Source organism: Stegodyphus dumicola, chromosome 2, assembly GCF_044657685.1.
Source record: "Stegodyphus dumicola isolate Sdum_Otavi_A_Nest chromosome 2, ASM4465768v1".
Taxonomy (NCBI): Eukaryota; Metazoa; Arthropoda; class Arachnida; order Araneae; family Eresidae; genus Stegodyphus; species Stegodyphus dumicola.
The window spans coordinates 247005683-247023373 of NC_140769.1; the positions used below are offsets into that span (position 1 = coordinate 247005683).

At 34.3% G+C, this 17691-nt stretch overlaps 1 protein-coding gene across 1 annotated transcript in view; it reads left to right on the forward strand.

Moving 5' to 3' along the window:
* The first annotated feature begins 8795 nt into the window (after window positions 1-8795).
* LOC118193064 (uncharacterized) overlaps window positions 8796-17691 on the forward strand; it is a 226689-nt gene continuing 217793 nt past the window's right edge. The window contains exon 1 of the mRNA XM_035364103.2: window positions 8796-9679. Coding sequence (XP_035219994.1) covers window positions 9452-9679 — 228 coding nt within the window. The 5' untranslated portion in view covers window positions 8796-9451. The remainder of the gene's footprint in view (window positions 9680-17691) is intronic.

The following is a 17691-nucleotide window of genomic DNA, read 5'->3' on the forward strand; positions in this document are numbered from 1 at the left end:
ACAATTTAACAGTTAAAGTGTCGCTAGGCCTAATGTGGCGGCAGTTTCAGTTTTGTCTATTGAAAATTTTGTTTTCCTCTCCGTTAGTCTAAGTGCTTGCTTTTGCATACAAACTCTAATTTTAATTGCAAAAATTGTTTTTTTTTAAACTCTTTTTAACTTTATTTAGCGTTTTAGGTTTTTCGGTTGTTTTCAATTTTTAATGAAGATGTTTTGAAGTTTCTTGCCGCGAATTGAGAAGTGAACTGGTTGAATGAGAAATATATCTCTAATGAAATTCGAGGAATTAAAATTTAAATGCATTGTAGCAAAGAAATGTGTATTGTTTAACAGATCGTACAAGGAAATCACGTGATGTCCACATCAGCCTTTTTTGGTTATCTGACTTGTATCGCATCATTGGACTCTGAGAAATGTAGTCTATGGTCACATCTGGTGTATGATTCGAATTATATTGTTGAACAATGAATCGTTATAAGCTCTCAGTAGCTTCTCGAGAAATGCCCAGCGGTTGAGCGGTGAGAAGCTTTTTCGCAAACCGATGTTAGAATTGCCAGAAAAGTAGGAAAAGGCGGGGTTTCCAGATGTAGGCGCGAAATCATCCATTTGGCGATATTTGGTGACACAATTAGCGATATGCCATAAACGGTGCGATAACATTGTAGAACGCCTTTTTTGCGGTTTTCTCGGGAATATTCTCGAAGGCAGGTTAAAACTATATACACCCTGCCTGTACAGAGAAGAAGTAGTGTCTTGAGTTTGGAGATAGCTCGACAGCGATCTACCGAGTCGGGAGCTGTACTTTAGTGCTTTGCCGTGAAGCTGTCTTTACCGTTATAACCTGAAGGCTGTGTTGCTGATTGGTTCATCATGTTTATCGTAGTTTCTCGACGAGTATAAACGTGTCTTTCGAACTATCCTGTGTAATACTGGCGAATAATTTTTTTTTTTTTGATTCCTCATCAAGTGTTATCATCAATTACTCCAAATCCGCGAACCCGTAGAACGCAACAATATTATATAATTACTAGAAGCGAATATCTTAATACGGTGATCAGAAAAAAATACAGTAAACCCTTCTTAACAAGAGCTTGCTTATGATGAGCACTCGGTTTTCATGAACAAATATCTCTTTTTTTTATTAAACTTATTTGATTTTTACTTTCACATTTTGAAATTCAGGTTCATTTCAAATACAATTCATCCATTTTTTTATCATTTATTATTAAATAATTTTTTATCAATTTTTCGAAAAAATTTTGAATTACACCCTATAAATTTTTTACCATCATCTTAAAGTAGATGTAATTCTTAACATACCTGCAAAAATTAGAATTTTTCATTCAAAGTTTTCTAAGATGTAGGTGAATTTACATATTGGAGCGTTTTGAAATTTGGCTTATTTGTTATAAGCGATGTGGAAATCTCAAGAATCCAAAATGTTGAAATTCATTTACCTTGAAGATGAATAACGCCAAATGTGGTTTACACATTTTGTTAAAATTATTTGAAAGTGTGAATGATGACTTTTTCCCCGCTCGTGCACAGTGAAAAAAAAGAAAGGAAAATAGGTTGCCATAGATTAAGAAATTCGCCAAGTAAATTGTTCTTGGCGCAAACATAAAAAATTGCGACAAAATATATCTTTCAATTTCTCACTAAATTTTACAAAATTTAATATTTAGGCATAATTTTACTCATAGAATCGAAGAAAAAATTTGGCATGTTATTTCAGAAAAAGTCCGATTTTGTGTCAAAATGCCTATATTAGACAATGCTGTATATAAATCTAATATATATCCTAAATTGCACTTCCGAGAAATGAAAAATCAATTTGAATTTCGTCAATCGGCCCAATAGAACCGGAGATATAAAACTGTCCCACTTTTTTTAAAATTTAATTTAATTTAATTTATTTATTTCTTTTGGCGCAGTATATACTATAAATAGTTAGGGTGTAGAAAAAACTATTTCAAAAATAAAATTTGTGCTCATAGTTAATACGAATAATTTTAACACGATTTTTCTGTCCCTTGTGATTCGTATTAACAAGGGTTTATTGTAATGGTAAAGAAGGTCTCTATAGTTTCCAGCATTTCTAAACTGGACTCATCGAAAACCTAACTTAATATTAGATGGTAAAAGTGTATGCACATGCATTGTGTCGGTACATCATACATATGGTAGCTAGAAACCATTATAAAATTTTTTAAGACTTTCATTGAGAACACATTTACCTCTATCATATTTCATCCATACAGAGAAAACTTTCGCACTTGAAGATGAATAATTCTTTTTTTTTAGTCCAAAATTTGAAATCTTTCAATTTTTTTATACTTATTAACTTGTTCCGCCTTTAGGCACTACACGGAAGGCGAGGAGTGCCCCATGGAGGTCTTTTTAAAGGAAACTGGCTCGTATCGACTTTACACAAGAGGGAAAAAACACGAAAACGCCCATGCAGCCAGCCGGTTCTACGTGACTCAAACCCCAGACCGAACTGTCAGCAGTCAGTTTCTTTTACCGCTCGGCCGGTAGTGGGCCGTGAATAATCCTTTGCTACGAAAGTAACGACATATGTACCGACCATCTGAAATAATCATCAATTACCACATTTCATCACCAATATCTTCTTTTATCATATGATAATAATCATTAACTTTTAAAATGAAAATAAACATTTCACATTACAAATAATTAAACATTGACTCATTTTACATACAACGTTTCACATTCTTAATATTTGCTTTATGTGTTTCATTATTTTTGAAAAATGTTACTAGCAAACTTCATAACGACGGCAAAATTTTAAAACCTCTAAGAAATATTCCCTATTTCTTTATCTGAAACAAATAAAAGAATGTGAACATTTGGATACCTTAATAAAAGTTTACAAAATCCATTTTTCAATAACCAATAGGGAATACGCAGGTCTGCACGTTTCAAATATTAGTTGCATATCAGATCTTTGCTAACGATATTTTAAAGCACAGACCATCCAAGCTGTCACCTGAAAGTTCGAAGCACCCATCGCTTTCGCAACTAGCGCTCGAGATCCGTAAGAATCTCATCTGCATAAAAATTCTATCGGATTGTTTCGTAACAATATTTTCAACTTTTTCTTTACAATGTCATAGACATGCTTTTCCCGCAATACACCTATACATCAAATACCGTTGTGTTACTGCCAGGAAAGAGTCTCATGTTGTCTACATCCGTGACATCAGCGTTGCATATTTGCGTTGCAAGTTTTATTTCGCGGACAACTTCAATATTAATTTTTCTATCACTTTCTGTCTCATTTCCTTGGCAGTGCAACTACGAGTAATAATATATTCAGTGTAATTAATTGCACATTAAGTTCATTTTTGGTAACTTTACATAGCATAAAACTTTTACGAGTTTTGAGGTTCCTAAGACTTCTGTTTTCGGTGACTTGCGGCCTTAATACAGCTATAGAATTTATACTATTAAAATCTTTTCGCGTATGTTTGTTTGTGGCCTTATTTCCTCTGGAACGGCAAGGAGTTGAAGTTAGAGAAAAGTACTCATTGAATTCCAAAAATTCGTGGAAGCCATTTCGACCATTCTCATATTCGTACGACTTTAATTAGCGGAGATATTAATTAAAAACTTTGAAAACGCTTAGTTTCGCCCTCATCCTTTCGAGTGGCAACAGTTTCGCACGCTTGAGTTAAAAATCTGCTTTATTTTGAAACATGTTGCCACTGCTCGCTTTCAAATCGTAAAGATTTTTAATAAAAAATTTGTGATTTTTACAAAATATGAAATAAAAATAGCATTGCCAAACATTAAGTACATTATTTCTGATTCCAAAAAATTCGTGCGAAGCCAATTTCGACCATTATCATCTTCGAACGACTTTAATCAGCCGAAATATCAATTAAAAACTCTGAAAGCGATCATTTTCGCACTCATTTTTCCGAGTGGCAACAGTTTTGCGCTTTGGAGATAAAAATCTGCTTTATTTCGAAACGTGTTGCCACTCCTCGCTTTCAAATCGCAGAGTTTGTCAATAAAAAATTTTTAAGTGTTACAAAATATGAAACAAAAATAGCATTGCCAAACTTTAAACATATTATTATTATATAAGATCATATTCTGACATTGAAGAAAGTACGCGATTGCATGTGACGTCATTGCCTGTCGAAAATTGTTCGTTAATGTTAGCATTTTAAATAAATAGGCGCTGTTGGCACTTTTTTGTTTCAGATTAGTATAATTGACACAATATATTATTGCCACATTAATTCTTTTATTAATATTCAGAAAATGGTGTTGAATTTAATATTAAATAGGAAATATTAAATGAATATTAAATTTAAATAATGACGTCTTACATATTAACCTGAAGTGTCAAAAGTTTTAGTTTCCTGGTTCGGCAATAAAAAATTATTTACGAATTGGTTTTTGCTGGGAAAGAATGAAATAATTTCTTTCATATTGCTATGTTTTCATGCATTTGCTTTACAGGAGTACATAGAACTTATAAATTTTGCTTTAACTGCAACTCCCTCATCTGGTGGGTATAAAATTATGAGGGTACACTTTTAGCTTTTAAAAACTATTTATTTACAATCTTAAAATGTATAATCACAGAGAGCTGCAATACCAGCATAGTTCTATTTTCAAATCTGTATCCAAAGTGTTGCCAATTATAAATTACTAAATATTAAATGTTACTATTTACAAATTATTAAATATTACATCTTCCGTTTTTTTAAAGAGTTCAAAAGTTTTAACAGCCTAAAATCAGTCCAAATATCTGGCCGGCTTTCTAATCACTCGCCCACTTCTAGTTCTTAGCTCACCGTACCTTGTTTTTGAGTTAGCAGAGTTTGGTAATTGATCTTCTAAACTTTGCCCTTGAGAATATCTGGAATCATATCCTTTTACATCTGTTTTCTGTGTATTAACTCCTTGTTCTGTTCCTCTGATATTCTCATCCACAGCTGAACTGTTTTCTCTAATATCTTTTCTATTTCTTCTCAATACTGATCCACCTGATCTAAGTATATATGATCTAGGCGTCTTATGCACTTCTACAACTGCTGGTTTCCAGCGATTATCTTGATATACCCGAACACAACCTCCTTTATTTAGCGATGGTAATGTTTTTGTATGACGATCATAATATGACTTCTGTTTAGTTCTTTCTTGGTTGATATTTTCTTTTACATTTTTCACAACTTGAGGTTTAAGTAATTCTTCAGATGTAGGAAGAATTGTTCTTGTTCTTCTACTCATAAGTCGTTGAGCTGGTGATCCTAGCATCTCATTAGTTGGAGTGATAAGGATCAGCATGATCTGCTTGAGCTTTCTTTAACAATTTCTTCGCCGTTTGTACTGAACGCTCTGCTAATCCGTTCGACTGTGGATGGTATGGACTGCTTGTTGTATGTTTAAATTGGTATTTCTTTGCAAATTTTGCAAATTCCTTACTTGCAAACTGAGGTCCATTATCAGATATCACTATCAATGGTATACCGTATCTTGCAAAATGAGATTTCGTGTAACTGATCACTGTCTGACTTCGAGTATCCGGTAGTTTGAAGATTTCAAAAAAGTTGGAATAGTAATCTACAATTAATAAATATACATCTTTGTTAATCTCAAATACAGAGGTTGGACAAAAATATGGAAACACCTTTCAAAAAACATGTTTCTTTGCTGCTTAATATGGTGTAGGAAAACCGCTGGCATCCAAAACAGCTTGCAGTCTTCTCGGAATGAATAAATACAGTTCCTGTATGTTTGCCAAGGGAATATTATACCATTCTTCCTGCAAAACGGTGGCAAGTTCAGATAACGATGTTGGCGGTGGATAACGAGAACGCACTTTCCGTTCCAATGTAGACCACAAAGGTTCGATAATATTCAGGTCTGGTGACTGTGGTGGCCAGGGGAGATGGGACAACTCATCCTCGTGCTCAGAAAACCAGTCCTGGACAATGTGAGCTGTGTGAACAGGGGCTTTGTCGTCTTGGAAGACACCATCACCATCGGGGAACAAAGTTTGTATCATGGGATGAACTCGATCGGCCAAAATGTTCACATAAGTCTTGGCAGTCATGTGCCCTGACACAGTTATCATGGGGCTGGCAGAGAACCACGATACGGCTGCCCAAACCATAACAGAACCCCCGCCATGTTTCACTTTTGGCAACAAGCAGTCTGTATTACAGGCTTGAGATGGCGTTCTCCAGACGTAAACTCGGCCAGAAGTGGGGAAACAATGTGAAAGAAGACTCGTCAGACCATATTACTCGCTTCCACTGCTCTATAGTCCAGGCTTTATGACTTAAACACCACCTTTTTCTGTTACGGGCATTAGCATCACTGATGAGTGGCTTCTCAATTGCAGCACGGCCAGCAATTCCCTGTTTATGAAGCTCCCTTCTAATTGTTTTGGTACTCACAGGGTTCGGTAACACAACATTCATTTCGGCAGTAACTTTTACAGCTGTGGTCTTCTTATTTTTCGTCACAATTGATCTTAATGATCGTCTGTCACGATCACTCAGGACACACTTTCGTCCGCGCTGTGATTTAGCAGATGATGTTTTTCCGCTTTTCAAATATGCGGAATAAATCTTCGATACAGTACCTCTTGAAACACTAAACACCTCGGCTACCTTGCTTACGGAAGCACCTACCATACGTGCTCCAACAATTTGCCTACGTTCGAAGTCTGTTAACTCTGACATAATGCAATGACAACCTCACATAACAGTACTCCGACAACAACTGAACTGTTTAGCACATTTACGAAGTTGTATAGGTGGCGTCAGTAGTCAAAAACGCCAGCGCCACCTACATATTTCATTAAAATCAATCTTTCTTTTCAAACATGCATTTCACAAGGTGTTTCCATATTTTTGTCCATCCACTGTAAATCTGTCGCAACTTTATACGAAGGTAAATTGGGAATTTCATGTGGTATCATAGGCTCTCTTACGTTTTGGTTCTGGTATTCATTACATATAGAACATTTTGAAATTTTATCTTCTATCTACCAGGATCAAAAATGAAATCTATTGATTGATAGGAAATTGTGTTAAAAGTTTCATTAAGAATCGTATTTATTTCTTTTTGACGTTAAAAAATGCATAGCTTAGTCTTTCCATTGTAACGTTGTATACGTCTTTAAGTGTATTCTTTTCAAAATTTTTAAACCTTTGTGTTATGCTGTATGCATTTATTTGCCACGTGGTCTAGCAAACAGCCAATTTCCCGAAGTACCGCCGTTCAACATTTTTAAGTGTCCTCTGTCTTCGGAAATAGGTATTACAAGAAAGATATCTCTGACGAAATGGTTTTGGCAAGAGAACTCCATATTCCTTTGTGTTAATCTGAATGCTCTGTTCCGTTTTGAAGGTAATGAAAGTATCACAAAGAAACGGTCTTCAGGACTTGTTAAAAATATTCCATTTATTGTTCCAAATATTCCAACGGTACCATATAGTGTTTTTTTTTTTTTTGGAGCATCTATATCTCCTTCGTCTAATTTGCTTGATGAGCCAAATTTTGAAAGTTGTAACGTTATTATTTAAACTAATCAGTTATCTATAATTTCAGCCTTTACTATAACTTCTTCACGTTTTCTCACCAGAATGATTTAGCTATTATTTGAAATGACGTTTTTGGATTGTAACAGAGAATGTGTTTCTGGCCTACTTTGCCGCGTTTCCACCTGAAGCAAATTTCGTCCTGGTTGATAACACCTGTCCTAAAGTCTGTTTAAATAAAAAGGTTGTTTAAACTTTCCCAAGACTTTAGTTACTTTCAGATACAGCCATAATTCGCTTCACGTTTGTTAGGTCTTATCACACATTCAAAACATTTCAAAAGAACAACTTTTCTGCTTTGTGTCATGACATAAAACAGACAATCACCAGGAATTACTTCAGGTGGGTGCCATATGAATGAGAAATTTGTTCACCATTGCAAATGATGGTTGATGATGGGGGGACTCGATTCTGAAAGCTGATTGGTTGCTGAAAACGAACTTACAATTATATTTATTTATTTATTTTATTTATTTATTTATTTATTTATTGAAAGGAAAGAATAATTCTTGCGTCTTTCTTTTAGTGGTAAAGCAAGTAGAAAAATTGTTTGAAACAGTTCTTGGTCCTAAACGAATGGATGTGTGATGGCAGCCTTAGAGGTTTTGGACTCATCATTAGTTTCAGATCAAGTAAAACCTCATAAAGTTTCTATGAGTGTTTGTCTACAGCCTTTTTTCCTGTCGCTGACTTTCTCTGCCTTGCAGCTGTATATCTTTATCATCATCTCTCGCATATTCCCCTTACTTGCCCCCATTCGGCGAGCGATAATGTGACGAAAAACATTCTCGTCGCTTAGTGTATCCGGTTCCATTTACATATAGGTAAATAACATGTAGAACATAGAATCTAAGCTGTCAACTGCTATAGACCAGCGTAAATTCTTTTTCAAATTTCATAACACCACTTCTTATCTTATTTACGCCACTTGAGGATCGCGAGATCGTATTTATCCCTTTTCCTCCCCACCTGAATCATGAGTTAAAAGGCTCTGCTTTCTTATCCCCCCCCTTTAAACTACGTCAGCTGATTGCGATATGATTATACAGCACCAACATTCTCTTTTTCTATTGGATAAATATGAAAATATTTGGGGGCTCGTTTCACTATCTGATGTCGCAGAGAAAGATTTCTGGAACCTTATCGAAAGTTGTTTTGTTCTAAGCAATGTTTTCCGAGATGGCATGAGCTTTCGCATCGCGCGTTTCGCGTGACCTCTTATTGACGGCTTTGACCTTCTTTTTTTCTTAATATATATTCGCCATCAGTTTGATGGCCAACACACTGCGCGATTAAATAGTTCGTGATAGCATTTATCAAAAAGTTTCATCAGAAAACCCATGATTTGAATATGAACTTAGATTTGAATTTATTTGCTTGTTAGTATTCTGCACTATTTACAAGCATAAGTAATTACTGACCTGCTTGCTCATTTTTGTTATTTTCTACGGCACAGCTTCAGTATAGCCCACCCAGAATTTTAACCAAAAAATATCGCCAAGAGCGGCGATAAATGATATGATGTAGTAACCCATACTATTCGTCAAACGCAATGTAAACAAGAGGATGGAATTACGGTTAGAGCTAATACAGTAGTCAGTTACATTTATTCAATTTCAATACAAATTACCGAGATATCCATAGTTAAATGCACGTGCCCCTGTATTCTTACGTTTACGGCATACCTTCTCTTAAAATTTATCTCGCGCCGCATTGCACGCGGAAATACAACATTTTTTAATTAGAATTGTACTAAAATTAACTATCTAAACACAAAATTCGTAACACTATTTTCGGCGAGTGTTTAACACTCAGATATTGTGGAGAATACTGTTTTGGAGATCAGATTTTTGTATTTAGTTATGGATTGCTCTAAACCTGCTGCTGTTAGTGATGTTGTAAATAAGTATCAAGAGATTTTAAAGGAAAATTTAAAATGGGAATTTTCAAACAAGCGTAAAAGTTTGGGAAAGCCAGGCATACCAAACAGATATTTTATGAATGAATTAACAAGAGAGTATGAACTTTTTAGAGGATTTTTGATGGATTATGGATTACTGAAGGATTACATTTGGGAAAGCCAAGCAAAGGTGAGATTTTTCGGCACTGTTTTTAAAATTACATCCTTTTAACCTTAATCATTTTTATTAATCATTCTTTAATACTTCTTTCTTTTAAAATCGTCTATAATAGTCGTAAATTTATTTCTATTATCCACGATTTCTGGTGAAATCAATATGGCCGCCATTTTTGAAACACAGAGTTTCGTCGAAAATCTGGATGGCAGCGCTCCTATTATTTTTTTGCCTTATGTTTCTCTCTTCGGAGCCTTTCCCTTGCCTTGAATGGTATTCTAAAAGTCCTACCACTCTCTCGTTCCGATTCTTTTTCTTTGGATATCTCCGCGTTCTCTATCACTTGCTCACTTGTACTCAAATATTTCTTTTTTCTTGCTGGCTGAGGCATACGTTCAAGAATCTTCTAGAAAAAGAATTCTTTCAAGAAACTTATAGAAAAAAATTCTGAAAACGCAAATATAAATTGATGCAATTTTGTCATTTTTCTCACGACAGACGTCCAGTATCCAAGAGAAACATTAAATTTAAAAACTGCACAGAATTATCGTCCTCATTTTTTCGAGTGGCAACAGTGCTGATAACAGTAACAATGGCAACAGTGATATATCAGCAACAATGGCTGCGTGCCATTGTTCCTTTAGCCCATTATGTCTCAAAATGATGCGATTTCATGAAAAAACCTAAAATTAAAAAAAAAAAAAAAAATCTCATTCGAATTTTGAAAAAATCGTTTCGAGGTGCACTGGTTCTTGTCTAGACGCATCCTTTATGTACCAAATATCGAACCCTAAGTCTCGTAACTTACGCGCAGCACTAACGAAACTCACACACACAGACAGAGAGACTCTTCCTTTTATTAAATGTAGAGATTTTAACAATCCGTTATTGTACCAGTTTGGAATAGTACGCTAGTTTGAATAATAATACTTAGTTTTTATTTGCCAAAACTAATTATTGTATGCATTACTACCTGCTTCTGTTTGAAAAAAAGACAAGATTTGGAACTTTATAAGTTTATAACTTTGAAACTTTTTTTAATTTTTTTCTCTCTTCTTTCCACATGCCTTCTGAGTGTAACTGGAAGCACACTCGACGCGTATTCGAGAGGTCCAGGGTTCGAGTCCTGACGAGGGTACTACACGTTTATCACATCTCCTGCTTCAAAAAACGTAGTCACTCTACTTCAAAAAAACCTAATAACAAGTTGCTCCAGAACTAAAAGGTGGTGGACGATAATTCTTCACTACCAGAATTTGGCGACTGGGTTCTCTAATCGTCAGACGCCCTTGAAAAGAAGGAGTATATAAGGTATTTTCTCGGTCCTTTCCGCAAGTATTCGTTGTGTAACTACAAGCACTCTCGAGGCGTACTCGGGAGGTCCAAAGTTCGAGTCCTGGCGGGGGCACTTCTCACATTCTAGGATCAATAAAACCTAAAGACTCTACAACCTATCATCAAAAGAACTTTCTAATCTAACGAACCTGAAAATGAAATGGATATATTAGTGTACACATTTTTTCTGTGTTCATCAAAGGTTCTTTAGTTATCTAAAGAACAATGATCAGTCAATAATATATTGCCCACTTTGTTTGATATTTTTTTTTCTTTCTTTTAATGAGCTACGTTAATTCTTCATTCACAAAACAGCTTGGCTTTGTCGGCGAAAAGCTGAACAAGGTGCTGATTTACGGCCTCGTTTGAATTGAATGTTATACGACGAAAGAAATTTTGAAGAGAGCGAAACAATGTGAAGATCTGAGGGCTCAAGATCAGGCGAGTATGATACGCGTGGCAACACTTTTGGTACTTTTCCGTTTTGCCGGCGCAGACGATAAAGTCGCCAGTTGATGCCAAACAGAATATCCTCGCTGGTAACCTTTGACGCCTCACTTTCAAAACAAGTCGCAGCCATTTCTTGTTAGATTGATTGTTTCTTTCAATACTGGCATACAATTACATAGAATGTTTACCTAGATAGTTCAATTTTATGCCTTAAGGCCATTCGCGGTAATTAAGTCAATTAGGAAGCAATCACACCGCTCACCCGAAGGCGAAAATATAGAAAAGGCAAAGTCGAGGGCTAAATTCAACAATTCTAACGAGAATGCACTAGCGAAGTAAAGCACTGCGGTTTTACATAATTTCTGAGTAAGCTATTCGTACGAATTAAAATAATTCTTGCATTTAAACTTATATTCCAAATTAAGATTTAACGTGAAATTAAAGTAGATAATTACTGAGAAAATTAGATTTTTGTGACGTAGTTTACGTGAGATGAGATCACTTGGGGTGAAGTGATATGAACCGGCGAATCAGGATATGTTGAACCATGAAAGCATAGTAAATTCTTAAATTAACGTCTTTTTATAAATTTATTCTTTTTACTTATTGGCTTTTGTATGTTGTCGCCAATAAAGTCTGCTTGGCGAGATTTGCGCCGACGAAATGGAAAAGTACCACGCTTTTCATCCAAACCTCAATAATTTTTGTAAGGTGATCAAACTTGTGTACGGTCTTGTTCCAAGCTCCTACCAACGAGCCAACAAATCGAATGCGTGTTGTCGCCAAATGGACAATTTGAACGAACCCACCTTCCAGAAACTTCTAGAACTCATTAATCGTGGAGGAACTGCATTTCATCCCGATAATACGAGATAACACGCAAATTTCATCTCCTGCCAAAAGTTAATCGAGTTTGGATGAAAAGCATTGCCACGCATATCATAACCTCCTGATCGTGTGCCCTGAGGTTTTCACTTGTTTCGCTCTCTTTAAAATTTCTTTCGTGGTATATAAAGAACCTTTGAAGAACAACGAAAAATGCGTCATAAATTTTCAGACAACCAGATATTTTGGCGTACACTGTAATATGTTATCATTAAACTCTTCCATTGTATTTTTCTTCGTTGCAATACAACGAAGGAGAGCTGAAATGAATTTTGATTAATAGAACGAATCAATAATAAATTTCAAAAACTGAAATAATTAATTTTTAAATAAAAGATATAACCATTTCTAAGTAAAAAAGAATTAATTCAGATAATTCCTAATAGTGAATTATGTAATTATTCGGGCTTACTAAAAAAATTAATTCCTTTTTTTTTTTTTTGGTTGCTTTAATTTAGATGACAGTTTCACTTTTGCATGTCTTTAATAAAAGCCTCATCATGAAAAATAGGCGACTTGTTTATAATTCCTCAACGTTTTCTCTAGAACGGAGGTGAATCTTAATCTTGTTTATCAGCTTTTGTGTTTCAGCAGTGTAATACTTCAGTTATGAAGTACGAAAGAAAAGAAGACGTTGGCTTTCTGTCAAGTACTCCTTTATTTACTTTTTTCAGAATGGCAACCTGAAGCAGCGTTATCAAGAAAGAAGAATGGACTCTTGAAAGTCAGACTCCTTTAGGAGCAGATCTATTTATCTGCCAATCAAAATAACACCAGAAACAACATTTTAAGTGTGTGGGTTAAACACTTATGAAAAAAAAGTTTTTAATTTAAAAATAATTTCCACAACTTGATGAGAAATTATAATTCGGCATGATTCATTTTGGTATAACTTTTATCATACAGTTATGGGATGCTGACTTATCATTTAACGCAAATTAGTTAAAGCACCTTGCACTTGTTTACAAAATGTTTGTTGTTTTTGTCCTTGAACTCTGGGGCTATCATAAGCTATCTTCTTCTTTGCTAAGAGAAGTTTTTTAAATGCTACTAATACTGTACCTTCCGTTTAGCGCTTGTAATATTTAAAAAAAGCTCAGTATTTTTTCGAAAGACAAAGCAGCTGTCTTCCTTCTTCAGAATCAAATTATTACGCGCAGACGCACTGGTTACTTCGTAAAAAACAACTGGGCACGTAGCGCCATCTGTTAAGAAAAAAGAAAGCACAAAATCAGATTTTTAAAATGACATGAATAAAAACTTTTAGATAATCAAGAATAAAATTAATACGATGAATTAAAAAAATAATGGATTTTCGTGACATAGAAAACTCTAATCGAAATTAATTCATCAACTGAAAAACAGTTTTGAGTCAGTTTAAGTAGAATTAATTAATGTGATTAGATATATCTCAGAATTTCCTTTATTTTGATTTCTTCTATTTCTCTTTATATAAGGCATCAGATCTTCTGTATGTTTAGAACAAGGGGGAAAATTTGTCTGCTTGCCAACCCATCCATAAATGTTTCAACTGTATGTTGTTTATCTATAGTTTTAATTTCATTTATTCCATTCATGAAATCATCTAAAAAATGTTTTTCCACTGCTTATTTAAAATATTAACTATAGATAACTATAGATAAACTATAGTTATAACTATAGATAAACAACATACAGTTGAAACATTTATGGATGGGTTGCCAACCCATTCATAAATGTTTCAACTGTATGTTGTTTATCTATAGTTTTAATTTCATTTATTCCATTCATGAAATCATCTAAAAATGTTTTTCCACTGCTTATTTAAAATATTACATAATTTATCAGCATAAGAAATATATGTATGTGCATAATATTTTTTTGTATTCTAAAGTTTTATAGGTGATTTAGTTTTTCATCAACATATAAATTACAAACATATTGAAAAACTGATTTTGAAGCATTATTTAAGGTGCATAAGAATTTCAATGAAACAAATCTAAAATTCTAAGCTTATTTTCACTTAATTCCCAATTACAACATACTTATTTCAGCATGTAGGATTATAAAATACGGCGGAAAGAGCTAACACAAACACAATTTTAATCTACATTTTCTTGATTCTAGAAGATTATTAGCCCAAAGAGGCGATAGCCCAGAAGGGCTATTAGTCTCAAACCGGCATTTTGTGGCGTTTCTTTATAAACGGCGAAACACTTTTTAAATTATTGCCACCAAATATTATCGCTCTGTATTGCAGTTAAAGAAATTAAAAAATGAATGTATGTATATTTCTCACATTGTGAGAAAAACGATAATACGTGCAGTCATCAAATTCTGAATAACGTAATCCTCCACCCAAACAGGGGCATCTGAACACCCGAATTTTGAATTTCGAATTTGTTTTATTATCTATTTCATATTTTAAAAAACTTTAACGAATTTTCGATTAACAAACTCAACGATTTCAAAGCAATGGCAACACTGTACAGAAAGAACATTTTTATCTCCAGCGCGAGACTGTCTATCCGACGTTCTAAAAATTTTTCTGTTTTTAAATATTTTGTGATATTGCTATTGATTTTATGTGTTTTAAGTGCTAAGAACATGATATTTAATAAGTAAAGCTATATCACAAAAGGTTAAAAAAACGCCCCTTTGGCCGAAATATAAAATATAAAAGTTTCAAATTTTGCTGTAAATTACTTTAAAATGCATAGCCTGATAGCTTTTCAAAATTACTTTTAATCAATTAATATAAAATTTGTCTTGTGCCTTCGGAACTATATTGAAGGGACTTTTGTTTTCCTTTCCTTAGTTTTTTCCTTTTTAGATATTTTTCCCTTTTAATTTCCTGTATCATTTTAGATCGTAGATAACATTGTATTACCTTCATAAAGCAGTATTATCTTGCGAATACTTTACATACTGACATGCACAAATAGATACTAGCATGTTCAAACTTTAGAGAAATTTGCCTGCCGAATTCTTTTCGTAGTTGCAGTACATTACACTCACAGAGCACATATTTTGCAGTAGCTGTGTAAGGTATTTTTTCCTTCCTTACTGCCTGCTTCGTAGTACCAAATGTAAAGTAATGTATTTACACCGTAACGTATGTAAGTAATGTAATGCAAGTCTCTAATGAAGTAATGTATGTTCCTAATGTAGAGTATTCATCTAATGTACCGTAACCATGAATCCTTCCAGAATTGTATAACTGTAACTGCACAAGATCGAAATGCATAAAATTCGTCCAATGTACCCAATGTAGTGTATGCACCGTAACATATATGTAAATAATGCAATGCAAGACTCTAATGAAGTAATGTATGTTCCTAATGTAGTGTATTCATCTAATGTATCGTATGTCTCTAATGTAACCATGAATCCTTCCAGAATTGTATAACTGTAACTGCACAAGATCGAAATGCATAAAATTCGTACAATGTACCCAATGTAGTGTTTGCACCGTAACATATATGTAAATAATGTAATGCAAGTCCCTAATGAAGTAATGTATGTTCCTAATGTAGTGTATTCATCTAATGTATCGTATGTCTCTAATGTAAGCATGAATCCTTCCAGAATTGTATAACTGTAACTATACAAGATCGAAATGCATAAAATTCGTACAATGTACCCAATGTAGTGTATGCACCGTAACATATATGTAAATAATGCAATGCAAGTCTCTAATCAAGTAATGTATGTTCCTAATGTAGAGTATTCATCTAATGTATCGTATGTCTCTAATGTAACCATGAAGCCTTCCAGAATTGTATAACTGTAACTATACAAGATCGAAATGCATAAAATTCGTACAATGTACCCAATGTAGAGTATGCACCGTAACATATATGAAAATAATGTAATGCAAGTCTCTAATGAAGTAACGTATGTTCCTAATGTAGTGTATTTATCCAATGTATTGTATGTCTCTAATGTAACCATGAATCCTTCCTGTAATTATCGCAGATCGAAATGCATAATACCCGTACAATGCAGCAATGTAATGTACGCAACGAAACATATATAAATCATGCAACACACGCATCTAATGAAAGTATGTACATTATTTATTATGGGTATTGAGCATATTTCCGCATAGCGCTTCTGCTTTACGCACACCTTACTATGTCTGATATGTTTCCTATGTGTGCAATATTTGCATTTATGTGCTCTATGTGTTTCCGTATGTATTCTATGTGTCATGTTATGTATTCTCGTGTGTGTTTTTATGTCTTTATGTTATGTAATTATGAGTGTGTTTTTATGTTTATTTTTGTGTATCTATGTGTTTTAGCTTATATCTGTATTTTAGCGTTTTAATGCTATCCTTCATATTCTTTTAAGTTACTTTGTCTTATAAACAACGTCCTATGTAACATCTACTTGACACCTAGCCCCTGTATGGCCATGTAAACTCCCGGTGCAGCGTTAGGGAGTTGCTGCTTCGAGACAGTGGAGGGCGTGGGACATATGCCTGTTTACCTATGTCCCCGTCCTCCGTCACCTGTCACCTACCTGCTTCGTAATCTAATTGGAAGATGATAGCATCTGGGTAGCAATCAGAGTCTGAATCTCGGCAAAGGCATTGCCTATTTATCATGTGTCTTGCTTTGGCAAGTCTAATGATCCTACAGTGGCGCTCGAACCTCTGCAGAGAGGAGACCGATAATTCGTCACCTCCAAGATTTCCCGATCATGTCCTCTACTCACGAGTCGCCCTTTAAGTGGGGAAGAATGTAAGGTATTTTGTCCCCTTTTACTAACTGACTTCGTGGTGTAACAGGAAGCACGTCCAGCTAGCTATCGGGTGGTCTGGGTCTCGAAGCTTGGGAAGGCTGGAATATAATGCAGGGCTATAATATTTGGTGGCAACAATTTGCAAAGTGATTCAGTATTTTATAGCGATTCAACGCAAAATGCTGTTTTGAGAATAACACTACTTCTGGGTTAACGCTCCTTTGGGCTAATAAACAAAAATAATAAATAAATAAATAAATGAAATATATGTTTGTATTTAATTATACATTAATTTGCATTAATTTATATAAAAAATGAAATATGAGTATCGAATGGGATGTTGCCTCTGTTAGACCAGATTACTGAAGTTGTTTTGTATTGTATAAGATACTGAGTTTCGCATGATTACGTAAATTTATTTGTTGTGTTCATATGTGACTCATAAAACAATAAAATTTTTAAATGACAAACATTTTTCTGTCATTTATACCCGTTAATTAGCATTCCTCATAAAAATGAATATTAACAGTGAACGTAATACAAATTGTCCGAAAGTATTAAATTGTGTCGTTATGCAGAGTTCAAATCATACCGAATCTGTGTGATTTTACTCTGTATTCACCAGCAAT